Source organism: Sardina pilchardus, chromosome 1 (genome assembly GCF_963854185.1).
Source record: "Sardina pilchardus chromosome 1, fSarPil1.1, whole genome shotgun sequence".
In the NCBI taxonomy this organism is placed as follows: domain Eukaryota; kingdom Metazoa; phylum Chordata; class Actinopteri; order Clupeiformes; family Clupeidae; genus Sardina; species Sardina pilchardus.
In genome coordinates, this window is record NC_084994.1 from 32068264 (window position 1) to 32087204 (window position 18941).

At 42.5% G+C, this 18941-nt stretch overlaps 2 protein-coding genes across 2 annotated transcripts; both read left to right on the forward strand.

The window, feature by feature from the left end:
• The first annotated feature begins 2957 nt into the window (after positions 1–2957).
• Positions 2958–9708, forward strand: LOC134075126 (zinc finger protein 70-like). Its single transcript, XM_062530626.1, has 5 exons — positions 2958–3213; positions 3794–3888; positions 4123–4218; positions 4439–4631; positions 8261–9708. The coding sequence occupies exons 1-5, from the start codon at positions 3000–3002 to the stop codon at positions 9406–9408; spliced, it is 1746 nt and encodes a 581-aa protein (XP_062386610.1). The 5' UTR covers positions 2958–2999; the 3' UTR covers positions 9409–9708.
• A 1357-nt stretch (positions 9709–11065) lies between these two features.
• On the forward strand, positions 11066–17578 carry LOC134088396 (zinc finger protein 883-like). The gene is made up of 6 exons (XM_062542339.1): positions 11066–11156; positions 11649–11819; positions 12036–12131; positions 12998–13231; positions 13397–13676; positions 14229–17578. The coding sequence occupies exons 2-6, from the start codon at positions 11664–11666 to the stop codon at positions 15521–15523; spliced, it is 2061 nt and encodes a 686-aa protein (XP_062398323.1). The 5' UTR covers positions 11066–11156; positions 11649–11663; the 3' UTR covers positions 15524–17578.
• The last annotated feature ends 1363 nt before the right edge of the window (positions 17579–18941 follow it).

The window sequence follows — 18941 nt, forward strand, 5'->3', positions numbered from 1 at the left end:
GATGTTCTACAGTCTGGTAAAATGGCCTACACAAGAGTCTTGGTGCCAACGACCTCAATTCTCCTTGAGAGGATGGAACAGTTGAAGCATGGGATCCATCTACGTCACTGTAACCCCGTAGATGGCTTCATCAATGGGGTTAAACAGAGGTTTGGATACATTTTCAAGATGCACGGTTGCTCAAATAGCCTCTGCTGTTCATCCCATGTTCAGACTGATCTACATCCCCCACTGAAAAGAAGGCGTACTACTGTTGCCTGAAAGCTGAAGTACACACCCAGTCTTCATATCACATGCAATAAGTGATGATGGTGATGAAGCAACAGGGGAATTTCCATCTCTGAGATAAACAACATACTGAATGAGTTGGAGAGTCTGAAATCAAACTCGTCAATGCATTTCAAAACCTGCCATTGATGAGGAAGATCTTCCTCAAATACAGCACAGGAGTCCCTTAAGGTCCTGCCTGTGAAAGACTTTTTAAAGTAGAAAAAGACATTTTCAATCACCATAGAAAAATTGCCTTATGATGCGCTAATTTTGGAAAGCTTCTCTTGTGTCAACAGACACCTGTGGTGAGAAAGATGAGGCAGGCGTCCTCTAACAAGACACTCTCTTGGCATCATATAGATGTGCAGTGTAGTATCTGCATGGGTACATTATTTTCCCGGAAGTCAGGCTTGCCAATTTGCTCTGATTTGCTATTGTTCTAAAACTGATTTTGATTGGATATTTAGGTTCCTAAACCAGCTGGTGATACCGTAGTATATGGCCTCTATTGCTGCTCCCACCGAACAATCGTAGTCTACGTAAAAAGTTGAGCTGATTGATTCTGGCACAGACAGTGACTACCTTCTGTACTCTGTAGGCCTATCTGCCAGCTCAAGTTGTTGTCAATTAATGCCTAGGTAGCCTACTTATGTTATTGCCATGTATGGTCAGGCTTCGATCACCAATTGATTTGGGGGTCAAAGGGCATTTCCACAGTCTTGCAGGTGTTACAGTGCAATTTATAGTCATTGTACCAGTCCACAAACCTACTTATGTTATTGCCAATTTATGGTCATTGTACCAGTCCACAAGCCTACTTATGTTATTGCCATGTATGGTCAGGCTTCGATCACCAATTGATTTGGGGGTCAAAGGGCATTTCCACAGTCTTGCAGGTGTTACAGTGCAATGTTATGTTATTGCCAATTTATGGTCATTGTACCAGTCCACAAGCCTACTTATGTTATTGCCATGTATGGTCAGGCTTCGATCACCAATTGATTTGGGAGTCAAAGGGCATTTCCACAGTCTTGCAGGTGTTACAGTGCAATTTATGGTCATTGTACCAGTCCACAAACCTGTCCACAGCATCTCTGTGGATGGATGAGTGGAGATCTTAGTGAGCAGACTAGAATGGCCATTTCACAACATATTGGTTAGGCTCAGAACTAACACAGTAATTTACAGAATAAACAAGAATGGTGCACTGACCTGGAGCATCAGTGTTGCAGACATCCCAAGTCTCCCGGAAGTTCCTGTAGGGATACATCCCTGAAATGACTTTATGCAGGTTGGGATGCCTAGTGTTGCATATTTCTGTATTGGGAGAAGTTAAACTTGAAAAAGTATTAAAGTATTAAATCATATTAAAAGCAGAGTTAAAATCGACGGTGACAGAATGGTGATGTGGATGGAACATGAATCATCCTGTCTAAAATGATAATCACGTTTTTGTTTGAGACCTCTTCAAGGTAGGCTGTACACGTTTTTTCTAACAGAGTTTTCCCACCACCACATTGTATAATGAACTGTCACTGACTTCAGACCAACACGGCTTCGCTACCAGGCAAGCAACAGAGGGGAAACTCATATTACCCAGAGCAAGAACCAATGTGATGCAAAGAACAATGGTATTTAGAGGAATTAGTGAATGGAATGCTTTACCTAGGACCATCAGGCAGGAAAACAGCAAGAGCACATTTAAATTACTGTTAAAAAAACATCTTCTGTCAAGGAATGCAACATAATTGCCTTGCTTTGCCTATGTGTTGTGATAGGTGTGTTGGTTTGAATTTCTACTATGATGAGTTAAATAGTGTAAGATCACTAAATTGTTAAAATGTGTGTCACTAATAGCATATGAGATTATCAGATGAGGTAGTATTATTAACATTATAAAATGTGTACAATGGAACTTAACCTATAGGAGCAAGTCCTGTCTATTTTACTTTTTGTCATAGTCTGGTTGAATTTTTGTCTTGGTTTTCTGTATTTGTCTATATTCTTTTTCTTGTATGTGGTTGTGTGCGTCAAATGTTGTATGGTTTATGTTTCCTATGTAAATTATGATACATGTAAGTAAATGATTTATAGGACCCCAGGAAGAATAGCTGGTCTGACCGAGCTAATGGGGATCCAATTAAAAATCCAAAAAAATCCAAAACCCCATCTCCGTTTATGGCGTGATCTCACGGCTTGGCGTAAAATGATACGCCACTTTTACAGCTAGGCTATTTGGCGTGCCATTTTACGCATTTAAGGCTTTTAGCGTCTTATTGTACGCTCGCATTTAATTATACGCCGAAAGCACGAAATGCGTCAAATAACACGCCAAACGACTTAAGAAACCGGCGTGACATTCTACGCCTCTTGGTGAGATCAGGTTCACGGCTTGGCGTAAAATGATACGCCACTTTTAAAGCTATTTGGCGTGCCATTTTACGCATTTAAGGCTTTTAGCGTCTTATTGTACGCTCGCATTTAATTATACGCCAAAAGCACGAAATGCGTCAAATAACACGCCTAATGACTTAAGAAACCGGCGTGACATTCTACGCCTTTTGGTGAGATCAGGCTGGTTTATGCCAAGGATTCCAAACTTCGCTTAGTTCGATGTGACCGTGCACTCCCTTCCAGCAGGTGGCGAAAAAGCACTAGGCTACAACCCACAGAGGAAGGACTCTGATCAACAGGGGAAGCAGAGATTTATTTACCTGACTTCTTCAAGAATGGTCACTACTTGTATCGTGCCTTGTTGTCGTAAGCGATCCGACAAATGTCCCCTGTTACGTTATTTCAGAATACCAGCGGTAAGGTTAAATGAGGGAGACGTGACAAGAGAACTTACCGACAGAAGAAGGGCTACATGGATAGCAAGGATAAACAGAGCAAACTTCTATCCCACGGCTGCTCACAGAGTATGCTCTCAGCACTTTGTTAAAGGTAAGAACGTCATGTACCTACACCGACATCTTCACCACCACTAATGTGCGCTTCGGATGTAAACACAGGCTAGCTAAATTGGCTCCAGTGAATTGCTGTTCTCTTGACAGATGTTCTGACTGTAATAAGCAGTCGGTAGGCAGCTACCAAGTCCTGTCAATAAGTATCATAAAACGATACGACCATAGAAATGTTTAATTTCTAGTCTTTTCTTTCCAATTTCAGTCTTTCATTTTACATAATGCTCAACTGCGCGTCTCTAATTAGTTTAGGCCAGGGCTATGCACTTTTGAGTAACTTAACCAGCTCAGAGGTAATTTAGAGAAGATGCCATGCATTGTGTTGTACTGATTTCATCATCATAATTGTGAAAGTGGTCCTTTCCTGTAGCCTTGATGATTAGTAGTCTTTTCCAGTGATGTGAACTCTGTTTTGTGCATTTATTAGCCAACCAATTAAACTACTGTAGCTTATCTGCTGATGGGTTTGTCATTGCACTGTTTTTCTTTTTTTTTTTAGATTATTATTTTTAGGGAGGAGGGGGTCAACTCATAATGACGGTTATTCCCTGTATTGTCAGGTGAACCATCTCAGCTCTATGATCGGACAAATCCAGACTGGGCCCCTTCACTGAAGTTGGGAGTGACATTAGAAGCCACCAGTCACACTGACAAGGTATGCCCACTATTTGCCTTACAAAGTAGCCATTGTTGTTGGTCTACTTGATATTGACATGCATGCATTGTTTATGTATCACATTCATTTATTATCTATGCCTATATGAAAGTTTTTGAATGATTTTCCGTCAAGAATAGTTATACTGAAATAACAAACCCCAACGGACAATAATGCATTTCTAGCAGATATAAAGTGGCTGAAACAATGTTGTTCTAACACGGCTATTTACAGGAAGTGGAAGTGGAATCGGGGCCTGCACAGAGTAATCAAGGTGACCATGAACTCCCAAGCAGACATAAGGACAACAAACCAACAGAGGCCAATCTGGTAGGTCAAGAACAGTAAACAGTAAATATTTGCATCCAACTACATGTGAATGCACAACAATCACACACACTCCACACTCTACTATTGTGGATATATGAATATCATCCCTTTTGTTCTTTCAGCTTGATTAGAATAGCCAGCTTCTAAAAATATCTTAGTCTGGTGCAATACCTAAGAAGCTCAGATGATATATCTAATAATATGTTATGCTTTTTTGCAGAAAAGTGTGGATTCACTCTCCCAGTCCCTTGTCTGTGCTTCAGAGTCCAGTTCTGTTGATTCTTTTGGTTCAAACGGCGACGGCACAGAAGAATCTTCAGAGCACGTCCCACAGACAGAAGTACATGTGAGGCTGGTGGACTGCCGTGACCAGCTGGGACCCAATGGCATTTACATCATAAAAGGAGAGGAAGGTGAGTTAAGCAGCATTCACACCAAGAACGATAACGATAACGATAACTATAACCATAACGATAAAAGCGTCCACACTGGCCAACGATAAAAAAAATTCTCTCCTCATGTTAGAGAATGTGATGGCTAGAATATTATGGGTTCTGATTGGCTGTTAGCTTTTTATCGCTCTCAAAATCGCTCTGGAAGTGATCCAATCCATTTTATTTATATAGCACAATTTAAACAAACACAAGGTTTCCAAAGTGCTGTACACCACAAAATGAGGACAACAATAGGATAAAAGAGATAAAACTACTACTAAAAAAGTAAAAGAAATAAAATAAAAGAAGTAGGATAAAAAGAACGTAGGATAAAACTATTCAATTAGCATAAAAATAATAAAATAGAATAAAATCAAATAAGATAAAACAACAAAACAAATAAGATGAAAATAAGTAAAATCGAATAAGAATAAATACATAAATACATAAAGTGCACTGCCCATAACACATTTACCTCGCATCAACCATACTACCTGGTATCAAAAGCCAGTGAAAAAAGATGGGTTTTAAGCAAAGATTTAAAATGAGACAGTGAAGAGGCTTGTCGGATGTAAAGTGGCAATACATTCCACAGCTTTGGGGCTGCCACAGCAAAAGCTCGTTCTCCTCTGGATTTCAGCCTAGTTCTAGGCACTGTCAGGAGCAGCTGGTCAGCTGACCTGAGAGAACGGCTGGGAGTGTAGGGGTGTAACAGCTCGGAGAGGTATGGTGGGGCCAGGCCATTCAAGGCTTTAAAAGGAAACAACAACATTTTAAAATTAATCCTAAAATGAACAGGCAGCCAGTGGAGTGAGGCTAAAATAGGTGAAATGTGGTCATACTTTCTAGTGTTAGTTAAAAGACGAGCAGCAGCATTTTGGACTAGTTGCAGACGGGCAATGGAGGACCCACTAACCCCCATATAAAGTGCATTGCAGTAATCCAACCGGGTGGTCACAAAGGCGTGGATTACTGTTTCAAAGTGCTGTCTCTGAAGGACTGGTTTGATTTTTGCCAGCTGCCTTAGTTGAAAAAAGCTAGACTTCACCACAGCTTTAATCTGAGTGTCAAATTTAAGCTCAGCATCTACCTTTACCCCTAGATTATTAATAATTGGCCTGCGATACTGTGCTAAGTGATCCAGGTCAACCGGGGGGGGGGGGGGGGGGGGGGCACAGAAGTGCCACTAAAAAACATAACTGGGTCATTCCACGCCAAATCAACCAGAGCCCACGCACTTGCGTCTCAAAAAAATCTGAAAAAAAAATACCATGTGTGCCTATGTTACCCAGGAGACACTCTGTAAAATGTTTTTGTGCTAAGATCAATACTTTTCAAGTAACAGCCAGTTTTACAGGGGGAGGGGGTTGTCAAATATGTTCTACCTCTTTTTTTGTCAAAGTTCACAAGCTCATTGCTCAAGAACTAGAATCTGTAGGAGGCTCAAATTTTGCAGGCTGGTGCATAAATAGGAATAGTATGCAGTAAAATCACCACGAGTAGTCTGGATGATCCTGCATGGTCATAGCAGTCCCTCAAAGTTGATCAACATTTTATTGGACTTCTTGGCTGGGCTCTGTTTAGGCTTACAGAAGACATATTTTTACTCAACATAGGCCCTTGATTTATTTTTCTCTTATTGAGATCAGTAGAAACACTCTCCGAAAAAGCAATGAGGAGAAAAGAAAATCCATCAGGGACTGAACAGCAGACCTCACAAGTTTGAAAAATAATTTTGGATCTCATATTCAGAGCACCCTAACACCCTGTGGGAATATACAAAGATTTTTTAAATATTTTTTTCGTTAATCTGCATTACCTCTTCTTTTTAAAAACACCAATTTGACTTGTCTTATGCAAATCTTTCTTTTTCATTTTCCACCCTAAACATGGACAAAATGCACCATTGAGATCAATATGTTTTGTCCCCACCCGGCAATTTCAGTGATTCAGTGATTTTAGTGGCACCTAGTGGTTACTCTATACAAAACAAATCTCTCAATAGATCTCTATGGTGCATTTTGCCCTTGTTCAGGGTGGGAAATGAAAAAGAAAGATTTGCATAAGACAAGTCAAATTGGTGTTTTTAAAAAGAAGAGGTAATGCAGATTATAGAAAAAAATATAAAAAAAATCTTTGTATATTCCCACAAGGTGTTAGGGTGCTCTGAATATGAGATCCAAATTTATTTTTCAAACTTGTGAGGTCTGCTGTTCAGTCCCTGATTGATTTTCTTTTCTCTTCATTGCTTTTTCGGAGAGTGTTTCTACTTATCTCAGTAAGAAAAAAACCCCCAAGAGAGAGATGTTGAGTAAAAATGTGTCTTCTGAAGGCCTATACAGAACACAGCCAAAAACTCCAATAAAATGTTGATCAACTTTGAGGGACTGCTATGACCATGCAGGATCATCCAGACTACTCGTAATGATTTTACTGCATACTATTCCTATTTATGCACCAGCCTGCAAAATTTGAGCCTCCTACGGATTCTAGTTCTTGAGCAATGAGCTTGTGAACTTTGACAAAAAAAAGAGGCAGAACAAATTTGACACCCCCTCCCGCTGTAAAACTGGCTGTTTTTTGAAAAGTATTGATCTTAGCACAAAAACATTTTACAGAGTGTCTCCTGGGTAACATAGGCACACATGGTATTTTTTTCAGATTTTTTTGAGACGCAAGTGGGTAGGCTCTGGTTGATTTGGCGTGGAATGACCCAACTTCTGTCTTTTTTTCATTAGAATTTAAAAAGTTAAGAGACATCCAGGCCTTAATATCGTGCAAACACTCAAGCAATGGCTTCACACAGTAGGAGTCTGACTTTTTAAGAGGGACATAGATCTGGCTGTCATCTGCATAGCAATGAAAAGAGATGCCATGTTTCCTGAGAATTGAGCCAAGTGGGAGTAGATAGATGGAAAATAAAAGGGGGCCAAGCACAGAGCCCTGTGGCACCCCATGTGACAGGGGAGTGGTGGAGGACACAGTCAGCAAGGCTAACACAGAAGGTTCGCTGAGACAGATAGGACCTGAACCAATCTAGTGCTGTGCCACTAATGCCCACCCACTGCTCCAAACGAGCAATCAGGATGTCATGATCCACTGTATCAAAAGCAGCAGTCAAATCTAAAAGTACAAGGACAACACAGTGACCAGAGTCAGTAGCTAAAAATGTCATTAAAAACTCTTAAAAGTGCTGATTCAGTGCTGTGTAATGTTTTAAAACCGGATTGGAAAATCTCAATAATATTTTGTGCTCTGAAAGTGATCAACAACGATATCGTCATTTGCATAATTGTTGGCTTAAAAATACTGTTCCTTTTATCTGCTGTAATGTGCATAGTCGTTTTGGACAACAAATATTGAGCGATGCTCTTAACCCCTGAGTTGCTCCGGGAACAATGTAACAATTGTACTATAGTTGACATGTACAGTATGTAAATCACTTTGGAGAAAGCGTCTGCTAAATGAATAAATGTAAATGTTAATAACAAAAGTGTCTGCTTAGTACACCAGTAGCCATAACCATAGCAATAAGTCAGACACATGCAGTGTAGTAATGATACAGAATGACTCTCTTGACGAGGATATGTACAATTTGGCATTTCCAGGTGATGGCTCCAACTCCCAGATTGGTCCCCGTGGCGATGACCCCGCTGCACCTCAAGAGGGAGCGAGAAACAGACGGAGTCTGAGGAGTTACGAGTGCAGCGCGTGTGGGAAGCTGTTTCTCCGCCTCCGCGTGGCAACGCACGCCGCCGAGAAGCCTCACCGATGCTCGCAGTGCGCCAAGCGATTCACTCCGCCGCCGCCGAACTTCAGGAAGCCCGAGCGCGCGGCGAGCAGTAGGGTGAGACCGCACAGGTGCTCCCAGTGTGATGCGTCCTTCACCCAGCTGTCCAACCTGAAGAGGCACGAGCTCCAGCACACCGGCGAGCTCAGTCACGTCTGCGCCACGTGTGGGAAAGCGTTCGGCCGACAAGACTTGCTCAGAAAACACCGGAGGCTTCACACCAGGGAGAGACCGTACTCTTGCACGCGGTGCCCCAAGTCGTTCTCCTGGGCGTCGTCGCTCAGGCATCATTTGACTACCCATGCAGATCAGACGTCGCGGAACCTGCCGGGTAACTCCTGTTCAGCCGAGAACCACCAAAGCACTCCTGCCGAGGTAAAGCCCTATCAATGCTCGCAGTGCGATAAAACGTTTTGTAGAAAGGCTGACCTTCGGGTGCACCTGAAAAGACACTCGGGAGAGAGGCGGTACTTGTGTCAGTACTGCGGCAAGACGTACAGCGATCCGCAGTCCCTCACCATCCACCAGCGTGCGCACACCGGAGAGAGACCCTTCGAGTGCTCGTGGTGCGGCAAACGCTTCGCCCGCTCTTCGGCGCTGCGAAGCCACGAGACGCAGCACACGGGCAAGCGGCCTCACGTCTGCGAGGCGTGCGGGAGGGCCTTCGCCCGGCGAGACCTACTCCGGAAACACCAGCGAACGCACACAGGGGAGAAACCTTACCACTGCTCCATCTGTGGGAAGCACTTTGGCTACCTGGCGAGTCTGAAGAAACATCAGAAGGACATGCACACAGTGATGGAGAGGGGGGGCCAGCGGTGCTCGCGGTGCGGAAAGAGGTTTGCGACTGCGCAGGACCTGAGGACGCATGGATGCACGACGAAAAAACAGCAACATTCCGTTGAGGACGTCTTCAGTGGGGCGTTACAAGACTTTGCTAAAGAGTTGGTGCTGCCGCTTATATGACTACGGGGATTTTGTGACGTATCAGTATCTTTAAAGTTCTGTCCTACACAGCACCTAGGTCTCAATTTATTGTTTTGATCTGCATGCTGTTCTGTGTAACTGTTACTGCAGTTTGTCAGGTAGCACAACATGCTAACAACATCAAGGCCATGGGCTCAATAGATAATAGAGTACTGATGAAAAAACGTATCTTATTCTGCAAGTCATTTTGGACAGGTCAAGTTCTTCAAGTGAAGTTAATACTGTATGTAGATATTGTTTTTGTGCACTTTTGTTCAAAGAAATGTAATGATTTTGATAAGGAAGGTTTTTCTGAAAGAAATTATGCCTAATGTTATTTATTAAGTTGTAAATTGTGAATGCAAATATATTGTTTCCTTACAATTGGTTAAGAGAAACCACTGTATACCCAGCAAACTGACAACGCTTGCGGAACATTCCCTAAAGGTTCACTGAAGGTCACACGATATATACCTTTACGGTACGTTTTAAGACGTTTTTGTAGTTAACCAACTTGTGTGAACACTAGAGAGGTCACAGACAAGAACATCTGTATCAGTTATCCCATTGCCTATAGATATCCAAATCAGTACCATATTCCTGCACCCAGTGCAAGAGTTTTCACCGTGTGGGTGAACTGAAGACTCAACAACAATGTCCTATGAAAAGCCTTATCTGTGTTTGTAGGAAAATATTCTCAACTAAAGGCAATCTTGCTAAACATAGCAGGAGAGACTCTCAATACACTTTACACAATAGCCTACACTGTCAGTATTGGTGTTTATAATCTCTGCAAAAGACTCTCAAGGGCGCAATGATTGAAGGTGGGTTTGAATCCACAACTTTTCAGGCCCAGCTCCTTAGCCACTGCACAGCCCCATTTCAGCATTACTCTGGACATATCAATAAGGCAACTGTGTTTCATTGAACACCTGTGTTTGATTGAATTAGGCCCACAAAGAAGCTTTAGGAAGCACCTACAGGTGGTAGGAGCAGGTGTGCGGGTTCCTTGTACGAGAGTGCCTCAGCTGTAGATGGTGGGGGAGGGGAAAGCCTGCTATTCCACAGCTGCACCATACAAAATGCCATGTCTTTGGAATATACCTCAATTGTACATTCAATTCTGGGAATTACTGTTGCATGCTATACTACTGATAATAGCCTGGTCCAGTAAATGACATGAATGAATAGTAGGCCTACTTTGACACTTTTGTGCTACACAATAATTGATGAGGACAGTAAGTGGCTTTGCCTCTGTAATAAATATCAATCCCTGAGATATTTTTTCTTACCACAATTTACTTCAGTTATCACTCAGAAAAACACATCAACGAAAACAAAAACATCACAAAAGCTTTGGCATGTCCTTTGATTGTGTGTTGTTTTAATTATCAATTGACAATTGACAAACAAACGCTCACCTAATATAAAACATCGCTATGAAAGCAGAAAGCAGTTTCTATTTAGATGTGTGCTAGGCAGTTCATATGTACTTAGCTATATGGCAGACAAACCTGAAGTATATGTCTTGTCAGCAGCAACTGAGGTCCAGTGGTCATTTTACTTTCTTTGGGTCCAGGAATGTCTCTTTTACCCCGAACCGCATGAGGGCAGTAGAGGTTTGTAAGTGTGGTTTCACAGTGTTTTGATTTCGCGGCTTGCTTTCTGGTGGTGTTTGCATGCTTTCTTACGTTTACAGACGCTTTGTGGTATTATTGGATGTGACGAAGCGGAATCGCATGTGAAAAGTAAGTTGCAAAGGCATAAGAGAAACAGGTTGTTCACATGCATTTGATCATGATGAGTAACGTTACAGTAAGTTGTTTTGTGATGCTGGAGTTATCTGATTCATAGACTTCAGAGTTCGACTGTGTGTGTGGTGTAATAATTCCAAGTGTCATGCTCATGACTGCAAATATTGTGTGGAAGTAATTGTTAGCGTTTGAGTTAGCCTTACAGCAAATTAGTAATATTTGACAGAATTAAGAAACATGCTATGAGTTCGGTTAAATATAAAACATGTAAGCTACGTCAGGTAACTGATGTAGCCTAGTCAAACCCAAATTCTGGGCAGGGCTAAATTCGGGCTGGCTGCCAGGCTAGGTAACGTACGGTGTTTAAGCGCTGGCTTTGTAGGACTATCAGCTCAAACTCACTAACTCATGAAAGCAAGTCTACCCTTCCCACAGCCTCTCACTGTAATAATAATTAAAAAAGTGTGATGTTATTTGATATGTGAGGACGACGAGCCTGACATGGAGGCTCTCGAGTTGAGGCTGCGGGAGAGTGAGGTGGACTCCGAGCGGCTACTGGGGGATCAAGTGGAGGCTAACCGGCTCCTGAGACAACAACTTGACGACCTTCAAACGAGACTGGATGAGAAAGAGAAGCAACTTATTGAAGCAAACGAGGTAGGTTACATTGCAGTCTATGAAATATCCTTTCACCATCAAACACAGAGTGATGGGTTATATTAATTCTACTGTTTAAGTAGACGGTGTGAAGTTTGCAGTATCTTGCACTAGATGCATCTTCTCTATCAGGTTGTGACACCTAAATGAACACCTTAGTTTTGCCTCAGGATCTCCGTATACAGTAGGATATCAAACTGACACGTTTCCCAACAGATCATCAGGGCCCTGAGGGATGAGGTGCAGACACTGCATCAACAGCTGGAGCGTGCAAGCCCTAGTGCCCTGGAGCGTGCTACCGGGCTGACAGATGTAAGTAAGGTTCTCAGAACTCTTCTCATTATCTGAAGAACGTTCTTGTCTATGAAAAGTCTCACCTGACATGAAAGTCATTTCTTTTTCAAGCTTTTTGGTTCATATTGGCAACGTATCATTTAAGGCTGCTCTACAGGTTGGAAATGGTAACTCCCATGACACTGTGGATACAGCAGATGCTGATGTGAGCTTTTTTTTTCTCTTTAAAATTTGCATAGTAGACTTCCCATATGAAGTACTCTCTGTCAGCTACAGATAGTTACTGTACGTACACACCGCTGCCGTGCCGACAAGAAGCTCGGGACGCCCTGCCAAGGATGGCGTGAGAAGCTTTGGCCGCTCTGACGTGGGAGCATTCTATGTTTGATCATGTTTGTTGCCGGTCGTTTGCCGCTGAACCGCGTCATAGCCCATAAAGTTGAGCCAATTTCAACTTTCTGTTTGACGCTCAAGTCGCTCAAGACGCCCAAAACGCGATGCCGACGGATTGTTGACCATGCACTTCACACACATGACTAGAAGATCAGATCTTTCAATCTGACACATTTGACCGCAGTCTCTAGAAGTCTGGCTGACTGTATTTTGGAGAGTGTTGGTCTGAAATAATAATACAAATATGCATCATGTCTTCCACGGGTAATCTAAGTACACCTGGCAGTTTGTTCAGAGATGTTTGAGACCAAAGAATTCCAAAAGAATTAGTTGAAATGACGTGGAATGATCCATGTGGAATCTTTTGAATGTGTGTACACACTGACCAGGAAGCACTCTATAAATATATCTATAAAATGTTCTGTATAAAATGTATTGTTCTGTCTGTTTTTATGTGACACTGTGTCACTGACAGTTTTTTTTCTGCACAGACAGAAGACACAGAGAGGTCACCACAAAGGAAACAAAATAAACAGGGTGTTACATCACAGAGCCCTCAGCTGAGACTTCCATTAGAAACCAACAAGGACCAGGACGTTACATCACAGAGCCCTCAGCTGAGACCTCCATTAGAAACCAACAAGGACCAGGACATTACGTCACAGACCCCACAGACCCCTCAGCTGAGACCTCCATTAGAAACCAACTGTGCCCTCAAGACTTCGGTATGCCTTGGTTCATTTCAATCCATCTCTGCTCCTAGATAGATTCAAACAGTACTCACTAATATTGCTGACACGCTCTATGGATTTGAAATGCAGTACATTTGCTTCAACGAGGAGAGTCTCATGCCAATAAAACGCACCTTTGTTTGTTTGTTTGTTTTATAGGTGTATGTGAGCCCAGTAAACCTCCTCCTCATTTGTACCTCAGAGGACGATCCAGAAGACCGTACAGTCTCTCTTAGTGATGTAGCAGAGAGACCATCCCAACAGGTGCCCTTGCGCATGGTGTCAGTGAATCTTGAAGACTGCCGTGGAATGCTGGGGCCCGATGGAGTTTATAAGATACAAACAGAAAACGAAGACCACAGTGATGAAGGCAGCTCTGACTACGACCAACACGATGGTAACGATGATGACGATGGAGACAGTCTTTATGACCCCACTAGTAAGTACAGATGGTAACGTTTCAGATGGTGAAGTTAGTTGTGTTGAATCGAACAGGCACTCACGCCAACACCTCAGAAGCTGCTACCTATTAGCCTGATTGATTTGCATTGATCTCAATGAGCATCAAACAGGCTAATAGGCTAACTGGAAAAAGCACCATGCCAATCTCTAGCTATGGAGGGGTATGTGATGATGTGGGGCTATGTAAATTCCAAAGGCCAAGGGAACTTTATCAGGATGCATAATATCCTGTATCCATGAAATAGCTGGCCTTTAAAAATAAAAGCATATAAAAAATCCTCCTGCTCCTATGGGAATTCAACATAGGGGCCAAATACTTATGCCCCCTGTATTTAAGGAAGAACATTTATCTAGTTACGATGCATTCTTCAATCACAAAGAAAATTGGTGTCCTGGTTTTATATTCCTCTTTTTAGTCAACTTTAGCATGGGTTCAAATACTTATTCTACCCAGTGTAGTTGGGGCTCAAACAGAAAGAATGATATTCGATTGGATGGTGTCATAGTATATTTTTTGTTTTTGTTTCAGCTGAACTCCTGGACTCCTGTTCTGATGATGGAGACACCGCTTGTGCACCTGAGGAGCAAAGAAGAGATGAACAGACAGAACAGACAGAGTCGGAGCAGAAGCTGCATTCCTGCAGTGAGTGTGACAGGACCTTTCTCAAACTGAACTCCCTGAGGGCTCATCAGAGAAGACACAATGAAAAGACGTCCCCTCCTCAAAGTCCCTGTGAGTCTAAAAAACAAGAACAACGGTTACGCCTTGAGCGCAAAGGCCAGAAAGGCGAGAGAAAAACTGACCGTGTCAAGCTTCATGAGTGCAGGGATTGTGGAAAGGCATTTTCGTTCCCAAGCCAGCTTTCTATTCACCAGAAAGTGCATATCAGAAAAAAGCTGTCCGCTACCGTGTTGGAAAGCACGGTGTCATCCAACAGGCCATCACCTCGCAAGAAAAGTCTCAAGTGTGCCCAGAAATCTTGTGAGTGTAAAGAATGTGGCAAACTGTATTCAAGCGTTTCGAATCTCCATAGTCATCAAAGAATCCACACAGGAGAAAGGCCTTATACATGCACTGTATGTAACAAGGCTTTTACACATTTAGGCAACTTCCGTGCACACCAAAGAAGCCATACACAGGATAGACCATATCAGTGTCCCCATTGCCCAAAGAGGTTTATAACATCATCTACATTAAAAATACACATACGGGTTCACAGTGGGGAAAGACCATACTCGTGCACCGAGTGCACCAAGAGCTTCACCAGCTCGCATGCGCTTAAGTCGCATCAGAAATGTCACAGAGATGATAAGCCTTTTCTGTGTTTGCAGTGCGGTAGAACATTCAAATGGAATTGCAACTTCATCAGTCATAGCAAAAGGCATACAGGAGAAAAACCTCACCTCTGTCAGTATTGTGGCAAGACTTTCTCAAGCAAACCATTGCTGGTCAAACATCAGAGATGTCACACAGGAGAGAAACCATATAAATGCCCAGAGTGTAAGGACAGTTTTTCTCAAATATCAGGTCTCATAAACCATAAACTGCGACACACAGGGGAAAAACATCACCTTTGCTCTGTTTGCGGGAAGGCCTTCGCTCGCCTAGATGTTCTGAAGACGCACCAAAGAGTTCACACTGGAGAGAAACCTTACCAGTGCACCATATGTGAGGCAAAGTTCAGCTACATACAAAGCCTGCAGTCACACCAGAAGAGAGGGCATGCTGTCAGCAAATCTCACAATTGTTCACAATGTGGCGACAGCTTTATAAAGGCACAGGAACTCAAATCACATGAATGCCTTCAGGGTGGAAACAGTTGAGCTGGCTCTTGAGCACGAGAATTTCATTACTTAAAATTCCTTTCCTGGTGAATTCCGTTGACAGTTAACAACTTCAACTTGGATGTCTTTGGGGAAGGAAGTGGACATGACTGTAAACAGCCTCCTTTAGTGAACTCTGAGAGGCTGTAGACCAGCAGTATTTCAAAGGGACATTTGGGTGGCTAGAATAGAATAAAATATATACTTTTTTGATCCCGTGGGAAATTCGTTTCTCTGCATTTAACCCAATTTAACCGAATTAGTGAACACACAGCGAGGTGAATCACACATTAACCCGGAGCAGTGAGCTGCCTGCCCAACCAGCGGCGCTCGGGGAGCAGTGAGCGGTTAGGTGACTTGCTCAAGGGCACTTCAGCCGTGGACTGGTCGGCGATCGAACCGGCAACCCTCCGGTTACAAGCCTGAAGCCCTAACCAGTAGGCCACGGCTGCCCCACGGCTGACGACACAAAAAGACATACTCTGGACGTCGGTGTTACAAGGGGCTGTTGGTCAGTAGTGGTGCGAATCAAAGGGGGGGTTGACCAAATTGTTCCCTCCGCCAGGTGGTAATGTTTGGGTTTGGTTCGTCTTTCTGTTTTTTTTCTGTGTGTCTATGTGCAGTATTACCTCACAACTATTGGCTTGATTTCCACAAAATGTCTTGGAGCCGATCTAGCCACACCCCATATGTTTACTTAGTGGCCATTCTGTAGCCATTGTTGGCTGGTTTGGGGTTTTTTTAGTGTAAAGATTTGTGGATGACGTTCAACAGAAGGTGGTTTAAAGGTACACTATGCAGGTTTAGGTATTTTTTTGGCGAATGTAGAGCTCCTTCTAGAGTTGCAATGTATTTACATGTTACTCTGCTATTGTAAATAAATAGTTAACTTCTCACAATTTATTCCCCCTGTACACAATGCAAATCCTTTTGTTGTGCAGGTGAAGTATTAACGAAGCTGCATTGCTGGTTTTCTCAGTAGGAACTCGCTATGTGTACAGTGTATGCTGTATGCTATGCTATGTGAACGATTCGCCTATTAAAAGTTAATTTACCAAATTGGCTTTGTAAAGGTGAAAATCTTGCATAGTGTACCTTTTTAAGTATTTTTTTTCTAAATGAAATTATTTGACTTGTTGAGTCAGTGTCAGAGATCAGATAACTGATACTAACATCCATTTTGATACCTCAGCCACAGCACGCCTGTTTCTGCAAGGTTCCAGGCCCAGGCTGGAATATGTGCTACACACAACACAAGTTACATCTTTTTTAATTGTGTTTTTTTCCCTGATGGGTGGGTGTGATTAACTTATTACATTTGTATGATGTTAGAGGTTGGAATGGGACCAGGGTAAGTATTTCCATTCATGAGAGCGTAATAAATAAAACTATCGGGCTGATTGAATACCTGCCCAGTCAATTATAATGGCTCCATGATCAACAGCCAGACATTGATCTACCTTTGAAAAGAAGGTACAAGACTACAATTATTACATTATTTCCAGTTTATTATACAGAGGGTATAGGCTACAGACACTGAACAAAAATTTGGAAATTTGGTCTCATCTCTATGCTCGAAAAAGATGTAGAGAAGCTAGATCAGGGGTCACCAAACGTTTTTTCTCCGAGGGCCGGTCGTGACTGTGATGGGGGGCCGGGTTCGGGTCAGGGTCAGCTCATTGTGTAGTAGAGTATCCTGGCACAGACATCGCCGCTATTCACCCTTTGCGCATGATGTCATAATTGTTCGCGCCACAGCAATTACAGTCTCTTTAAAGTTCCGTACTACACAGCACCCAGGTCTCAGTTTGTTTTGATACACACAAAACTCACATCTGTATGCTGTTCTGTGTAACTGTTACTGCAGTTTGTCCCGTAGTACAACATGCTAACAACATCAAGGCCATGTGCTCAATAGACAGAGTACTGATTAAAAAACGTGTTTATTCTGCAAGTGAAGTTAATACTGTACATGTAGATTTTGTGCACTTTTGTATGAAAAGAAATGTAATGAGTTTGAGGATGTATTTTAATAATAAAACAAAAATATTGACCTACCCCAGGTTTTCTGAAAGAAATTATGCCTAATGTTATTTATTACGTTGTGAATGCAAATATATTGTTTCCTTACATTTGGTAAAGGGAAACCACTGCATCCCCAGCAAACAACATTTGCGGAACGTTCCCTAAAGGTTCACTGAAGGTCAAAGCCAGGACAAGATAAACCGTTACGGTACGTTTTAAGACATTTATGTAGTTAACCAACTTGTGTGAACACTAGAGAGGTTATAGACGAGAACATCTGTGTTGCCATTGACTACAGATATCAAAATCAGTCTTAAAAATACATATACGGTCACGCACTGGGGAAATACCCAGACACCACATCAACAGATGGAGCACCAAACTCCAGTGCATGAAGAGTTTTCATCGTGTGGGTGAACTGAAGACTCAACAACAGTAGCTTGTAAGAAAATATTCACAACTAAAGGCAATCTTGCTAAACATAGCAGGAGAGACTCAATACACTTTACACAATAGCCTACACCAGGGCTCTTCAATTAGCGGCCCGCGGGCCGGATCCGGCCCCCGAGATACTTTGTAGTGGCCCTTGAAGTGTTGGCTGATGTTATATATGAGCAAATCCTTATGATCGGTAGAGACGTAAATAGCTGGTGGAAAACACGATAATGGAGGTGCGGTGATAGGCTACACTGCGAATAGCGCCTATAAATAATATTCTGTGTGGTGCGTTGCCGTTGTAGGCTACTTTGTTACTGGATGTTATACAAAGAGGTGCCTTGCTTCGTTTTTACGCAGCGTCACCAACATGTTGACGTGCGCCAAATCCAAGCTGTTTTCCTCAAAGCATGAAGCATTTTTGGTGCATGAAATCTCACCGGTAGTGTGCCTCTCCAGTCCAAGCAGATCCTCGCGAAAACATTCGCCACTCGTAATGTAGCTATTGGAGCAAATAGTAGTCGGTTTAAAAGTTTAACTTTGGTGGCATCAGTTCTGTTGCATGCTCTCACTCGCTCTGAAGTCCTGCAGCCACTGCACCTCAGCCAACTGTACGTAACGTTTTGACCGAGTTGAACATAAGTTCCATCTTAGCTTAGTTTCAACGTAAATTGCCACTACGTTGGAGTATTATAAGCTACTAACATTTTAACGGGTTGCACCACGCAAATAGTTTCAATGTGAAACTAATACACATCCATCGCCTTGATGTCAAGTCCACTGTAAGTAACATTGATTTGTGAACACGTTCATCCAATTTAAATGGTGGGAACGTTAAATGTATGTTGAGATGAGTTACATATGCGACCGATTACGCACATTTAATTCATTTAAACACTGTTTGAAACCTGTTTGTGCCCATTGGAAATTGTATGGACCTAGCAGTTACTGCGCAAAG